The sequence below is a fragment of the Stegodyphus dumicola genome, chromosome X1 (genome assembly GCF_044657685.1).
Source record: "Stegodyphus dumicola isolate Sdum_Otavi_A_Nest chromosome X1, ASM4465768v1".
Classification (NCBI taxonomy): domain Eukaryota; kingdom Metazoa; phylum Arthropoda; class Arachnida; order Araneae; family Eresidae; genus Stegodyphus; species Stegodyphus dumicola.
The window spans coordinates 107,488,459-107,505,321 of NC_140780.1; the positions used below are offsets into that span (position 1 = coordinate 107,488,459).

A 16,863-nucleotide genomic window follows, 5' to 3' on the forward strand; every position below is an offset into this window, starting at 1 on the left:
TGTACATTCACTGATCTTATTTATATTATTTTCTATTTTATTTTTATATTATTTTTATATTACTTTTATGTTCTCTGTGATTTGTTTTTGCAAAGTTTGCATTATTTATCTTTTTTATAATCTTCTATGTTTATTTCAACTTTACTTTGATTTCGATTTCATAATGACAATTTCCAATGTTTAATTTCTACAAATAATATAGTACTCAAATACATAAAGATGATAGTGTCGGGGACGATTACTCGAGTTTTACAAGATTTCTCTACAGTAATTGATTTTTACTCCAAATTGAATTGACTAAAATGCTTCATGAGAATCAGTTCTTTGAGTAACAACTATTCGCGGAAATATTTGGCCTGACTAGAATTGCCGGTTTGGCTTTAACTTATAACTCGAGTAAAGACGAAACACTTTCATATTTACGTATTTTTATCAATTATTGATCATTGAACGGGAGTTGGTTTGTTCCCCTTGAAAAGTCAACTAATTTCCGATCAATGACAATAATTACATGTTTTATTTTTTACTTTTACAATTGTAATATTATTCCTCGTGATGATTTAACTCCAGTCCCCGTTAAAACATTATTAACATTTTGCTTTCAAATTACTTCAAAACATCTTTCAAAATATAACTTACCAGTATGGATGCACACTTTTAAAATAATTCTACTTTAATTAAACTTAGGAGATAATATAATCAATTAATCAATACTGTTTAGGAAATAAATTATTATTGACTAACTTTGCAGCAATTGCGCAAGTAATAATAACTTGTATTCGCACTAAATGGATTTAAGTTCATACAACATATATATATATATATATATATATATATTTGTAATTATAAAATTCCACAGTCAAGATTACACTTAAAATTCTAACTGTATGTTCTTTTCATTTTTTAATGGCAACGTTCTCTTATTTGAAAGTACGTGGAATTAAATCCACAGCCCCGTAGTTAAGTTGTTTTTCCCGCCTTTTCTACACGTACAGTTATAGATTGTTCTGGAAATATTTAAAGCGAACTGGATTGGCTGACGAGGCTGACGTCATTTCTTGGAAGCTCCGCCTTTCCAGAGGCTATAAAAGGACTCGCAAAAGAATATCGGGGCTTTTTTCTTAAATGTCACTTTAAACATGCAATATATATATATATATATTATTATACTGCAATATATATATATATATATGCAGTTTATTCCTAAATTTACGCTAACCAATTTATTTATAATCAAAATTTCCTTTTAATACATTATTTCCTATTCTTCAGATTTTTCTCTCGTTACAGCTTCCTAGGTTACATTCCTACTTTAAGAGGCTGGCCGTTTTTAGTTCATTTGTCATGTTTCAGCTTTGAAAACTAAATGTGTTTCGAAGGAAATAATTTATTTTAATACTATTTTGTAATTTTTATTGATTGTTGGTATTGTATTGTCATTCCCAGGGCAAAATGTGCATAGATTATTTTCAAAATTGTTTTGAATTTATTCAAAATCGTTTTGTCATAGTTTCTTTCAAAATTGGAAAAACGATTTTCCACCACTTTCCGGAAGTAGAACTTTCCTATGAAATTCTAAATAAATGCTATGAATTATGTTGTAAATCGAGATAACGATTACCATAATAAATGTGCGAAATTTTTTTTGAACGAACCTAATACAATACATAAATGTGATACAATAAATGCCAAATTTTATAAAGTTACAGCATGTATGAATAGGGCATTTTCACCTCCTAGAATCGTGAAAATGGGCGCAATGCTAAGCACAAAAGTGGTAATAGAGTATGTCCAGGTGGTTAACTTATAAAAGAAAGAAGGTTTGGAAAGTGGAGTCGTAAAAATTGCAGGAGATAGAGGTATAAACAGGAGAGAGGTAGTGGACCACCCAATTCACATTTCGTTGCCACTTCTCTGGAACCCATCACCAGAGCCGTAGCATGGGTTTTCAGCGCCCGGGGACAAATGATGATTTCGTGTCACCTCTTGTTGCCAAGAATGGAAAACATTTCATTCTAAAATTTCGAATCACCAATTTAGCGCCCCCTGGATGCTGCACCAGGGGTCAGATGTGCCCCGTTGTTACCTTCCTAGCTACTCCGCTATCCATCCCAGAATCTGCTGTTTTCGGCGGCTGATGCAAAACACTTGAATTAGATAATATGAACGACTGTTGAGACTCACTTAGTTTTATCCCCATAAATTAGGAACTTGGAACACCTACCTTAAATATGTCAATTATTCCATAATTAGAATCATATTTATCTGCAATCATTACACAAAATAAACGGTAAACGATCATTTCTCTTACGCTGACTCTCTCGTTTTCTTTGGGAAAAGCGAAAGAATCTTTTATGAATATGAAATCTCTTATATTTATCTATGTCTATCTATCTATCTACCCATAGGTGTGTGTCCTATATATATATATATATATATACAGGGTATCTCTGTATCCCGTTTCAGAATGTTTCGAAGGGGTAGGGTGTACCCCAAAGACTTGGAATCATACAGCAATGCAGGGTCTGAAATGCTTTTCTGACGCGGTATATGGCGTTGCACGAAAGTTACGAGAGTTCTTGCAGGGAATCGTCATTTCGCACAAAGACGCACAGTTAATAGGATGAATAATTACTTATGCGAAAGCGAAGTTAGCCGACATGCATTTGGCATAAGGGGCCGCTGACTGTATTGGGCCGCCGCACAGCGCTTGCACGGGGAAGGATACAATAAGAGGCGTACACCTAGCCATAATTTCTTTGCATGGCTGCTCCGGAGGTTAGCTGAAACTTTTTTACAAAGAGCTATCGTGTACGAGCACGACCACCACAGACTTCGAATATCGATCAGAATGTGCTACATCGGGTACAGGGAACTCCAAGTTTGAGCACGTTAAGTGTAACTCACGCTGTCGGGTTTTCCCGTTCCAGCATCTGGAGGATTCTCAGAGGAAACAAAATACATCCATATCATGTGTAACGTATCCAGGCACTTCAGCTGGGGGATTATGAACCTCGTATTGTTTTTCCATAATGGTATCTTGAAAAGGTGCTACAGATCTTCGTTTCTCTGCTAATGTGTTGTTTACAGATCAGATATCCTTCACAAGAGAAGGAATTTTCAAAGCACATAACGCCCATCTCTGGGCCGTAAAGAACCCTCATGCAACACATCGTCGTGCAGCGCAGAGTCGGTTTATGTTTAATGTTTATGTTTATGGCCAGTATTGTGGGGGATTACCTCATCGGACCTTACCAGTTGCCTTTTCGTTTAACCGATTGTAACTACTTGATCTTTATGCAGCAAGACTTGCCACAACTTTATGACAACGAACAGATTTCTTCATCGACACGATAGACAATGTGGTTCCCACACGATGGGGCTCCTGCCCATTTCAACCATAACGTTCGTACCCACCTAGAGGTCAGTTTGGGCCCACAGTGATTCGAACGTGGTGGTCCGGTGCGTTGGCCTGCTCGATCACCGGACCTATCAAGTTTTGATTTCTTTTTATGGGGGCATATGAAGACATTGGTTTATAGCACCCCCGTTGACAACGCCGAGGATCTGCTTGCATGAATCGCAGTAGCTGCCGAGGAAATTCGAGATGTGTCTGGAATATTCCAGAATATTCGGAATTCCATGCGTCGTAGATATGTGGCGTGCACTGAATTCGGTGGACGAAATTTTGAATTACTTCTGTTTATGCAAATTTATTATTGAAACGAATATTAAATTATCTGGATTCTATTAAATTCTAATGTTTCTGTATACACCAGAGCGTCAAGTAATCATTACCGACTCTGCATTGCTATATGACTCCGAATCACCAGGGTGCACCTTACCCCTGCTAGAAGTTCTGAAACGTGGTACTGAGACACCCTATATATATCAGCTTTTCCAAATTATTTCATTATTAATTATTAATTATTTCCAAATTATTTATATGAAATAATTTGGGAAAGTTAGTAGCGTAATAAATGTATAAAGAAGAAGTTCACATTTAGGAAAGAAAGATTTAAAATATTCCTTTTAATGTCGGCATTTGCAGTCACAAATAATTTAGTAGCGAAAGGTGTGTCTTTTCTTAGAAACGTATTTTGGCATCAATACAATTTTAAAATTAAGTTTGAAGCAAGTAGCAGATAGTAGTCTCGCTAGTCAGAAAAAGCAAAGAGCAAGTACTATGTGGCTAAAAAAAGGAAACTTGGGACAGATGATAAAAATTACGGCTCGTAATCGCCTGTCTTCGTTTGCTTTCTCTCGACTATATAATATTTTTGCTTCAAAAATTATTATTGACTGAAGAAGAATGTAAGAAATTTTGCGCCATAATTTCTAAGCACAAAAAGACACTATATTTTTACCTCTATATTTCACATTTTTTATTACCTAATACTTTTTTACTGAAAAAGCATGGAGGAACTTGCTTTTCCAGTCAAAAAATATTAATTAATGCAAAAATATGAGATATAGAGGAAAAAATAGTACGTTTCCTTGTGGTCACGAATTACAGCCCAAAAATTCTCTTAAAATTTGTGTAGTGAGAAAACGCATGTCTGGGATATTATCATCATGCAGTCATAGGTAGGTGCTTTATTTTTTATCACCTTACTTTGCAGAACGGCGGTTAAAGACTGAGAATTCTTTGCACCATTTTATTTTCTATTACGATATTTTAATGCGTTAAGAATTTTTGAGGTAACTGAATTAATATTATTATTATTTTTAAATCATATATTTTTGTATGAACTAGTAGTAGCATACTAAACGAATAAAAATTTCTTTAAATTAATTTCATTTTGATTTTAGATTTTGTTTCATTCGGAAAGCGACGTTGAATTATGGCTTTAAGCAAAGCCGCCCTTAGTTAAATACTATTAAAACCGATTTTGAGAAAACGGTTAATGACGTCAAAATAAAATTTTAACATTTATTCTATCTCAGCTTAACATTTATTCCATTGTTCAATAAGTAATATAACTTTTTGTTTGCTATATTTTATATTTTATTCGCTAAATGGAAAAATATTTTTACGTACTTCGTTTTAATGGTATTCTTTGTAATTTCAGCTCTTACTCACTTGCGCCATCTATTGGCGAGCTGATATAAGATTCAAATGAGTAAATTAAAGAACTACAGAAATAATCAATCAATGTAAATGTAACAGAAAAGGAACACTTCTTTTTTTTAAATCCGTGCAATTGGATAATAGATTATACTTGTAAGAAAAGGGTGAAATATGCGGTAACAAAGAGAAGTTACGAGATAAAAAACTTTAAAAAACATCTTAGAAATATGTGTTTTCAGTAGCCATCAAGATGTATGCATTGAAATGATATCAGAGCAGCTAAAATTAACTATAAATGAAAATTATTGCGTTGACTTATAATTAATATTTATTTCCAACTGTAATCCCACTCAATTTAATCTAATTTGATATTTCTCTCTGTATCACTTATTTCTGCTACAACAGACGAATTTTCCCTTAGTCTTAAAATATTCGAATTCAGTAATCCACATTTAATTTGTTACAAATTATCCAAAATGAGAAAAAGAATTTACAGGGTTTTTTGAACATTTGTATATCAAATTTTTGTCATCTAGTAGCCTTTTTAAAATAAAATAAGGTTATTAATTAGTGAATCAAGAGTAAGTTTTTAATATTTAATTTTTAATTCCCAAGCTTTCAGATTCTTCTTGTATTCCACTATAATATAATTTCATGCAAACCAGAAATTGACAAGCATTATAGTTACTTGAAGTTAGTTACTTTAGTTTACTTAGATAATTCTGTAGCCTTAAGGGTAGCTTAAGTAGGCTATTAAGTTTGAATCGGAATGTTATTGAAACTTTAAACGGAAGCTACAAAGAAACTCCCAGAACACACACACTCACACACACACACACACACACACACACCAAAAAAAAAAAAATGATTTGCGACAGTATAAGGTTTTTGTTTCCTTTCTTTTGGATAGCTACTATGCATCGAGAAATTTAGATGCGAAAGTTTTATGGTGCAGTCTTGGAAAACTAGAGAGAAAGATAATCTATTAACAGTGTTCGTTAAAGTTTTACAAAATATGAAATCGATAATAAAACAAATTCCAAATTTCAAATTTACCTACGAATATGGGCTTTCAGATGCCCATATTCGTAGGAGGATTACGTCATTCAAAATTGGACGGCTTTATATACCGTTGTTTTATCATAATACAGGAAACATACATACATTTATGCAGATTCTTCATTATTTAATTTCTTCAAATATAATGCAGGGCTCTAACATTTGGTGGCAACAATTTGAAAAGTGATACGCCGTTTATAGTAATTCGACGCAAAATCGCAAAACGAAAACAATAGTCCTTCATTGACAAAGTCCTTTTGGACTAAAAAAAAACAATTAAAAAAAATCTGAAAGTTTTCAGATTTTAAATTACGTCCAAATGGGGCGTTTTTAAATATATTTTGTGTGTTACATTTATTTATTAAATACCACGTTCTTCGCACATAAACCATAAAATTCAGCTCAACAGCAATATCGCAATATAGTTTTATAATGAGCATATGTTTAGAATTTCCGATACAGAGACTCGCGCGCTGGAGATAAAAATGTTTTTTTAGTACAACGTTGCTATTGCTCGCTTTGAAATCCTCGAATTTGTTAATCAAAAATTCGTTTAAGTTTTACAAAATATGAAATCGATAATCAAACAAATTCATAATTTCAAATTTGGGTTCCACATGACCATATTCGTAGGAAGATTACGTCATTCAAAATTGGATGGCTTTATGTACCGCTGTTTTATCACAATGCGAGAAATATACATACATTTAATGCAAATTTTTCAATATTTAATTTCTTCAAATATAATGCAGGACTCTAACATTTGGTGGCAACAGTTTGAAAAGGGAAACGGACATTTATAGTGATTCAACGCAAAATCGCAAAACGAAAACAATAGTCCTTCAGAGACAAAGGCCCTTTGGACTAAAAATGTATTACATATAAAAAATACAATGAAATAAGCAATATCCCGTATTACAGATATTAATTATCCTAATAAATTATTTAATCAACTTCCCTTTGCCTTCTTTAGACAAAAGTCCAGTATCCAAGAAAAATATTAAATTTAAAAAACGCACAGAATTATAGCCCTCATTTTCCCGAGTGGCAACATTGCCGATATCAGCAAAAATGGCTACAGTGATATATCAACAACAGTAGCTGTGTTAAATATCAGCAACAAAGTGCCATTGTTTCTGATATAATGAGAAAGAATTATTGAGTTGATGCGATTTCATCAAAAAACATAAATAAATAAATAAATAAATAAAATAAATAAATAAATAAAAAATTTAAAAAAAAATCTCATTCGATTTTGAAAAAATCGCTTCGAGGTGCACGTGAGGAGGCATGTTAGTCACACTAATTAGTTAAAATGGGTAAAATTGAGAATATTTTGCAAATTCTCAAATTAATTTGATGTCTTTTTCTTAATAAGCTTGATATTACTATTTATTAGCACGTTTTCCCTTAGATTTTCCAGCTGTGGTTTTTGATAGTTTTGCTTTCGTATTAAGAAACAGCTGATTTTGTATCTAACAGAAAAGCTGATTTTGTCTGAGTAAAGAACTTACGTTTAGGATAAGATTTGCTTATAATTTCGCATTCTCCGTCTGTGCGCATACATTGCTCTAAAAATTACGACGTATAATGTATTTTTCTCCTCCTTTTCCGCATGCCTTCGTGGTGTAATTTGAAGCATATTCGAGAGGTCCAGCGATCTAAGCCCGGCGACATTTTTCACGTTTCCAGCGTGAAAAAAAGCCTAATGATTCTACGAAATAATAACGATAAAAAATTACATTTTAATACAGAAAAGTGCTTTTTAGGAGCTTAAACAAAATGCTCAGGATTTTTTAAAATTCAGTTTTATTAAACAGCAAAGTAATGCTCCTTTTATTAAAAAAAATTGTTCTAATTTTTGTGAAAAGTACCATTGTTTTATGATGCTAAAGAAATTCATAGATTTAATCTAAAAAGTCAGCCTTTGAGAACCTGACTTAGACTCAAATCACCAAATTAAATTTGTCTAAAACAGAATTTTGACATGACTAGACAGATGAAGTCCTGTTTTCTTCAAACTGTGAAAGTTATGTCTGCAGCCTGAATTTCCCAAAACTATAAATGAATTAAAGTTAAGGATGACGTGAGAGATCCTTAGGTTTTTATGATATTTTCTCACATCATCAGATAATTTCTCAGGAGGGGAAAAATTTAAGACTTCGAAACAAAATCCAGAATTTCCGAAGTATAAATAAGCAAAACATATGTCTAAAATCACATTGCTGTTGACAAAAGATAAAGAAAAATGGCTTAATGAGATGTATAAGTGTGTAATCATTACCACCCATCATCTTTGGAATCGTTTAGAAATAGGCTATTTGAAAACTTATTCGGCAAGTTAACCGAGAAGACTGCATTTCTAATGCTGACTGTGATCGTTAATGTACCGGGTGATCAAAAAGTCAGTATAAATTTGAAAACTTAATAAATCACGGAATAATGTAGCTAGAGAGGTAAAAATTGACACACATACTTAGAATAACATGGGGTTTTATTAGAAAAGCAATAATCTGATCAGGAAAGCAATAATTAGCATAACAAATTAAGACAAAGCAAAGATGATGTTCTTTACAGGAAATGCTGAATATGTTCACATCATTCCTCAACAATAGCTGTAGTCGAGGAATAATGTTGTGAACAGCACTGTAAAGCATGTCCGGAGTTATGGTGAGGCATTAGCGTCGGATGTTGTCTTTCAGCATCCCTAAAGATGTCGGTCGATCACGATACACTTGCGACTTCAGGTAACTCCAAAGCCAATAATCGCACGGACTGAGGTCTGGGGACCTGGGAGGCCAAGCATGACGAAAGTGGCGGCTGAGCACACGATCATCACCAAACGACGCGCGCAAGAGATCTTTCACGCGTCTAGCAATATGGGGTGGAGCGCCATCCTGCATAAAAATCGTACGTTCCAACAGGTGTTTATCAGCCAGGCTGGGAACGATGCGATTCTGTAACTTATCGGCGTACCTCTCACCCGTCACGGTAGCAGTTACAAAACCAGAATCACGCATTTCCTCGAAGAAAAAAGGCCCGATAAGAGTACTTTTTTTGAACTTTTTTTTTTTTGGTTCTAATAAAACCCCATGTCATTCTAAGTATGTGTGTCAATTTTTACCTCTCTATCTACATTATTGCGTGATTTATTAAGTTTTCAAATTTATACTGACTTTTTGATCACCCGGTATGTAACAATTAAGATTACTAGTTTTGAGTTAAAATTGATAATCTCTAAAATATGCGGAAGTAACATCAAGGACATAAGAGCTAACAGTAGAAGAGGCAGTACCTATAATTTATATTGCAGCAGGTTTAAATAACTGTTTAAGAGATTCATGCGAACTGTGAAAACTATAATTATAAAATTTTAGATATTATTGTCGTTGGCATGCCTTTTCAGCATTTATCTTAGTGTAACACAGCGTTTACTAAAGAATATGTGTTTTACAAAAATAAACGATGATTTGATTATACAGCATTATTTAATTAGTTATAAAACTTATGGCTATTTAATTAGTATAAAACGTATTAAGATTCTGATGAACAGTTTATTGAAAAATTTACGTGATGAGTTGTGTCCCGAACCATTATCAGTGAGAAAGATTTATCTAATTCTCCTTTTTTGAAACAATATTTATATTTTTTAATGTAAGATTTTAACACTGGTTTGTTTGATTATATAAGGCACACGAGGTTATCTGCCTAAGGAGAGGGATGGTTTCGTGGAGGACTTTTTAAGTGAAACTGATTTGTATCCATATTACATAAAGGGAAATCTCCGAAAACGCCCATGCACGTAGCCAGCTGCCTGGAATCGAACCCGGGTTGCTTTACCAGTACTCAGCTTTTTTATCGTTCGGCCGTCGGTGGACCAGATTTTAACACTGTGTTAGTTTAGTGGTATTTGTTACATCACACTGTAGAAGAATTTTGTTCATTCGTCAGGAATAAAAAGTTGAAGGATTTTAGAAACTGAATTATAAATTTTATTAAGAAGAGGGGAAATGTATTGGAAGTTCCAACTTGTAGAAAAAAAGAACGTGTCTCTTTTTTAAAATTTTTTTTATTTAAGAGAAAAAATGAGATTGGTAACGAGATTGTTTTTAACTGGAAAATGTTCTACACAAGGGTAATAAGATAAAAGATTTAGGCCAACAGAAGGAGAAAAGCTTCGCAGTAGCAACAGTTATAAAATAATTAAGTTCATGACAAAGACTGGATTGTGAAAAACAAATTTTAAGTACATGAAAAACTTAAAAAAATTAAAAAAACCTTTTCTTTGTTTTTGTTTAGCCAAATGACAAGATTTAGCATGAAGGAGAAAAATGTTTTTCATATGCCTTGGGGCTGAACTTAAATTTATTGTTTGTACTTATAATTTTATGGAAAGGGGCAAATGAACTGATTGGAGGGATCAGTAGAATGCATGAGAAGTAGAACATTTGTTAAGTCCTCTTTTTGTCATCAAAAAGTGCAAGAGGGTCGTTAGCGTACCAAACGCAAAATGTAAGGTAATGAAAGATTTTAAATAACTTGTTTTAAAACAATGCATGTTAGTTCCGGCAAATAGTGGTCTGAATGAGTTTCGAAAACTAATTCTTCAGCTCAATACCTGTAATTATTTTGAGAAACGAAGTGATCTTGATTTAGATTTTTCATTTTTCTTTACTTTTTCTGTTTTCTTTTCCTTTTTTCTTCTTTTGTTAGTTTTCTCTTGAGCATTCTTCAATAATTTGCTCTTGAACAAATGTTTTGAAACTTTTTTTGTGATTTGTTTTCCTCTTCATCAAAAGCAATTTACTCTTTACTTATGGATAGTCGTTTGGACTTTTGAGAGTTTTGACTACTTACTTTATTATGCATCTTCTGTCATATACCCCTTCAACCAAAGCCTTAATAAAAGGTGGTTTAACATTAAAAGATATCATGACTGAATTCTAGGAAGATATATTTTTGAGTTTATTGATAAATTCAAATGACTGTTTCAGAGTGTTGGAATGTTAATAAAATTTAATGGAGAAAATATGTTCAGTTAAATATTTTGCTAAGTGATATGAAACAGTTTCTTAATTAGACACAACAGGACAAACTGAATTGCTAATGTTTTCAGCTTTAGAAAGATTTTAAAATGTAGCAGAATTAACAGCAGTAGTTAAAATTAGTGGTTTTTAGTTTGGATTTTAATAAGCTGGAAATTTTTGATATGGTTTAATAGGGGTTTTAACTTAATTCGTAATACTGTTGTCAATGGCAATCTAACAGCATGGAATAAAAAGCTAAAATAAAAGTCAAAATTAAAAGTAAAAAACTTTGCAAATGCCAAATATTAATTGTAAACAAGAAATAATAAATAACAAAGCAAACTTTCTAGAATGGAATTGAGTCTGGTTAATTGGCTGAAGCAAAACATGCTAGGACTATTCGCCTAAGAAAAGGGATACCCCTGAGGGGGATTCTTTTAAAGGAAATCAGGACTAACTGGAAATTGGCTTGTACTATTTACATTACGCATAGAAAAATTGTGACATGCCTTCAACTCTTCCAGTGGGATTTGAGCCGAGGTCAAACTACTTCTGCTTAGTGGTCTTATCCACTGATATTACTGATGGACAGTGATAAATTCAAAAACAAAACAAAATCTCAACACATAAATTAGTAGGAAAAAAGCAAGAAACCCCCTGCTTAAAGTGAATGTATCAGCATATGAAATTAATTAAAAAGACTCAGGAAAAAATGTAAAAAACAGAGAAAATCCAAAGCCAAAACATAAGAAACACAAGAACTGAAGTAGCAATAGAATTAGTGAAAGCAGTAGCTATTTACTACCTCCTTAGTTTTCAAAAACAGAAATAGCGGAAATCTGTTTATCCGAACTAATCGGAGTATAGCTATTTCCGATAATTTTGCTGCTGCTTTAAGCACTTGAAGACGTGGAAACAAATATCTTTTGTTTTTTTAGGTAACAGCATATGCTATATTACATGCTACATGTCTATGTTACAATGCGTTTTCAAACACATTTCATTTTAAACAATGCCTGAAGACTATCTAAGACTCCATGAACAACAATATAGGCATTTGTATAGGAATTACTATGTATGCCATTGCGTAACATCTCTTAACATTGCTAGTAATGTTTGATGAGCTCTTTATGTACCCGAGAATTCAGGCAGCCTCATAAATAAAAATCACAGAGTTTCGAGCTGGCATATATTCGGCTTGATGACCGTTTGTAATGAAAGTAACAGGTTGTTACTCTACTTTTGCCAAATCTTGAGAATAAGACAGAAGCAGTACAACGTGCTGCTTCATTTTACATGAATATAAAAAAAATCCAATATTAATAATTTTTAATCCTGGTTAGCATAATGCTGATCTGCGATAGTTTAAAAGTAGAGCCTTATATTTAAGATTGCAAAGCACACTTTCATTTAGTGGGTGCAAATGTAATTAAAAATTTACGTTATAGGGAAAAAAATCGTAATTTGCTGTATTAGGTATTTCTTTTTAGATATTTTATGTATTTTCTCCCTCCTTCTAGCATGCCTTCGTGGGGTAATTGGAAGCTTACTTGACGCGTATTCAAGACGTTCAGGGTTCGAGTCTCGGCTAGGGCAAATGATGTAAATCAAAGGCAAGAGATGTCCTTTCTTTAATACATTGTACAAAAGGGATGATTGTATATTGTGAGCCACTCTGCTCAATATGGTGTCTGGCGATGCCGATTACCATATCATTGGACTCGGGTTCGAATCTTGGAGAAGGCACATAAGGATAACGAAAGAGGGGTGGGAGACATTAGGATCCGTCTCCGGGGTTATTCTTCGTAAAAATTACTATGGAAATCGGTGCATTAGTGCTGTCACCTAATAATTTACTGGAAGTCCGGACCAAAGACAGGCGCTACTCTTTCTTTCCTGACCACGATGAATTCGCAGATCTGATCTACACTATGTTCAGATCTGGAGGTTTACTCACACCAGGTAACATAAGACCAAAAATGCATTTCAGGAACAGCTACATTAATTCAGATTATCCAAAATTAAAATGAATATAATAAAAACGTTATGCGAAATGTGAAATAAAACAAAATGGCCCGAAGATTCACTTACCTTTGTATACATATATTTATATTGATCTTTGCTTTGGATAATAATCACAGACTTTAGTTAGATAATTTGTTCAGAATTTTCTATTTACAAATTTTCTTTTCCATAGTTTGGTTTACTTTTTATGTTTTAACAGTTTGGACGTATTTAACAGCTTGGAAGGTACATTTTTACACAGATTGAACTGAAATATGAGAGTATATTAGTACTCACTTGAGAAAAATAAAACCACAACTTTCCACATCTTGTTGTGCATAATAATTGCGATGTTTTTCTGCAAGCCGAGCACGCTCGTAAAGATTACCTTTATCACTACGACACAGGAAAAGATTCAGAACTCTCTCTTTCTCAAGAGAGAAATGAATTATTGTCCCAAATATAAATTACAAAGCTTAAATATGAACAGGCGAGAGCTGAAAAATATCCGAAAGTGTCTTTATCTTCAAAATGTTGATATTTTGACACTCTAATCCGTTGAATCTCAAGTTTTTCGAAATTATCCTATTCATATGAATGTAAATTATTCTTTAAACATAAACAGTTACCAAGAGGTAAGCCGATACATGCAGTTACAAAACTGTATGGAATTAAACAGCTCTAATGATGTTTAATTTGTTTAAAAAGATGTTATATATATATACTTTCGAAGAAACTATTTATAGAAATTTATAAAATATTAAAAGGGGAGTTTTTAAAATTTAGGCGAAGTTATCTTAAATATGGAGTTAATACTTATAGGTTTAATAGCTTAAGCTCTATGTCTCATTAACTGTAGAAAGCTATAATTATAATACCGTAACTAAGTTTATATTAAAGCCGCTAAAATAAAGATTAGTAAGCAAATGATCCACAAAGCGCAAAAATTACGAGATGAACAGATTAAAACTATTTTGTATCATAACATGTTGGTCGAGATTAAAATTTAACACAACATTAAAATCTCTAGAATGAACCTTCAGAAATTAAATTTCAAAGTTTCATAACTTAGACCAGAGTTTCTTAAACTGTGGGTCGCAACCCCCATGGTGGTTGCCAAAACGTTTAGAAGTTTTGATATTTCCTTAACTTATTATAATAATTTTACAATCACTAAATATTTTTATACAATGTATCTGAAAATAGATAAAGATAAGAAAATACAGACAAAGAAAAAGCGAAACCGTTTCGACGCATTCCTTTTATAATATAAATGCTCATTTTACTTACTTTGCACGTGATGCTGTCATTTCGTCTGTTACTTATTTAAAATTTTCACATTGTTCTATGTATTAAAATTAGAAATTAAAGTTAATGACCTAAAACTGCAATAGTATATTACAGTACAAGTGAAACAATTTACAGTTTCACTGACGCATGTGTCGAATTTGCGCAATGCTTATGAAGTCTCACAAAATTTTTGTAAATATTATGGGGTTCTGCGGTCGAAAAAAAAAAAAAAAAAAAAAAATCTCAATAATAAAAAGGGGTCACGACTGAAAAAAGTTTAACATACTTAGACTGTGCGAATTACTATTACGTAACAAAATATTGATTTATAAAGTGTAAGGTTTATCCTAAGTTGCTAATAGTTATTTTTAGTTAAAGCCCCTGTCCTATCTTAGCTTACAATTTCCTGCCAGAACGTGTTTTCAGAACTGCGGTTAAATGCAATGAAGGAAGAGAAAGTTGAAATTCTACTGATTTCGTTAGAGAGCCAGAGATTCTGATTAGCACGCGTTCGCCTTTTAGGCTACTCTCTCTCTAAAGCTATTTTTACGCTCGGCCGTACTTTAGGCCCTTGATAGCTTCACCGTTTAGTTAGCTTTAAGGGGCCAACTCCTGCAGAATCTTGATAGCTTCGGCTATATCTTTTTAGTTAAGTTTAGTTTTTAATCTTTTTAGTTAAGCTTTATTTCTTAGTATTCCTGAGTTCAAGCCCAAGTGGAGGCTTTGCTGTAAACCCCGAGAAGGAGTCAACTGTTAAATTCTTGTTTTGAGAAATAAAGGGTATTTAACCCTTCCTGAGTTCTGTTCTCTGTCTACTGAAATAAAGCAATTATTCGCTTACCAGTTCTCAAGTTCCACACATTTAGCTGTAAGTTATATGTTGGAGCATCACAAAAGCTTTCTTATACTGAGTTATTCTAAAAATAAAATTACTCCCTTATCTTTGAAAATTACTGTGTTCAGTTCATGTGCAATTTGCATTTTTTCTAAATATCTGTTTGCTTAGCTTCATCTGGGACAATCAATTTTCTTTGCATGTAGAATGACCTTACCCAAGGTGAAGAAGACAGCGTGTTTTTGCCAACATGGCAAAAGCACTTCTCAATTTCTAGTTTGGATTACGCATACATCACGAGGATGACGGTGTCTTATACGCATGTATTATGAGGATTTTTATGGAGTCTTTCTGTTATAGGATTAATTGGCCCTTTCAAAAGTCATTGTCTAAATTTTGATTTTCTGGAAACGTCAATAAAAATCGGAAAATTAATTTCTTCAGTAAGTGTTATTCAAAAACAAGTCCATAGATTTCATCAGGAAGACAGACATACAGTTCACTTATGCGAAAATCACCAAATAAAATTATATCTACTACTCAATTTCAACATTAAAATATAAATAATAAAAAATTCCTGCGTTAAATGCATTTACAAAAACCTAATTTATTAGAAATCATTCTTACTTTTACCAGTTAATTAAAAAAATTCAGGTGACATAATAATGAATACGATTAAAAGAACGGCTATCAGAATATTAGAGTTTGAAAAAAATTGCTTAATTTAAAAGTATATGCTTCAAAGCAACTTATGTTAGCAAAGACGCGACGGTACCTGGCATAATGTTCGAATGCATTTATCACAGAATATGAAAATTGTAATTTTTAATTGTTGAATTGTTTTAAATTTAATATTGCAATAACTTAATATAATTAAAGAAACTCTTTGAGAAGTTTTTATTTATTTATGATAATGAGTAGTGAAAAAATTGTTCATATTTATTAATATTTTTCGTACAATATTAAAACTTGAAAAATATTAGAAAAAAGCCTAAACATTCTCTCATATAAATGAAAAATCAAAATAGTAAAGTATTTGAATTAATTTTAAATTTTAAACGTTTTTAAGGACTAATGTGCTTTAAAATAAGATAGCAAGCAAGTTTTTAGCACTAAAAATACAGAATTATATCAATTTTAATTTCATTTCCTTAAAGTTAAAAATAAATAAGAATTCAAAGACTTGGATTTTCAGTATGACTGCAAAAATCTACAGTACAAAACGCAAAGATAGGTACAATTATGAGAACCGGAATATGCTATTGTAGTCTTTACTGCAACTTCCCCTCAACTCATACGTCTTAGCTGGTAGTTTCTCTTTTAAACTATGGTTTTGGTTTGAGAAGTATAGGTGGAGGAGCATGATTTTGTATATGTCATCCTCAAACGGAATTAAGAAATAATAATATAGCTAGGTACAACGTTCAAACACCTTTGAGGAAACCTTACGCTTGATAAAAAAGCATTTGCATCATTTTCGTTTTATTTAAACATGGCATCCTTAATGAACATGCTCAAAATTTCATCAAATATATGCACATAAATTTGAAATAATTGGGATTGATGAGTCCGGTAAA

The 16,863-nt window shown here is 32.4% G+C and overlaps 1 protein-coding gene across 2 annotated transcripts in view; it reads right to left on the reverse strand.

Moving 5' to 3' along the window:
• LOC118195903 (trypsin-1-like) overlaps positions 1 to 16,863 on the reverse strand; it is a 122,856-nt gene that overhangs the window by 40,697 nt on the left and 65,296 nt on the right. The window contains exon 1 of one of the 2 annotated variants that reach the window (XM_035367242.2): positions 13,459 to 13,609. The exons of the other annotated variant lie outside the window; for it this stretch is intronic. Within the exon in view, the coding sequence (XP_035223133.2) occupies positions 13,459 to 13,501 (43 nt within the window). The 5' untranslated portion in view covers positions 13,502 to 13,609. Of the gene's footprint in view, positions 1 to 13,458; positions 13,610 to 16,863 lie in introns of those variants that run through there. 2 annotated transcript variants of the gene reach the window in all.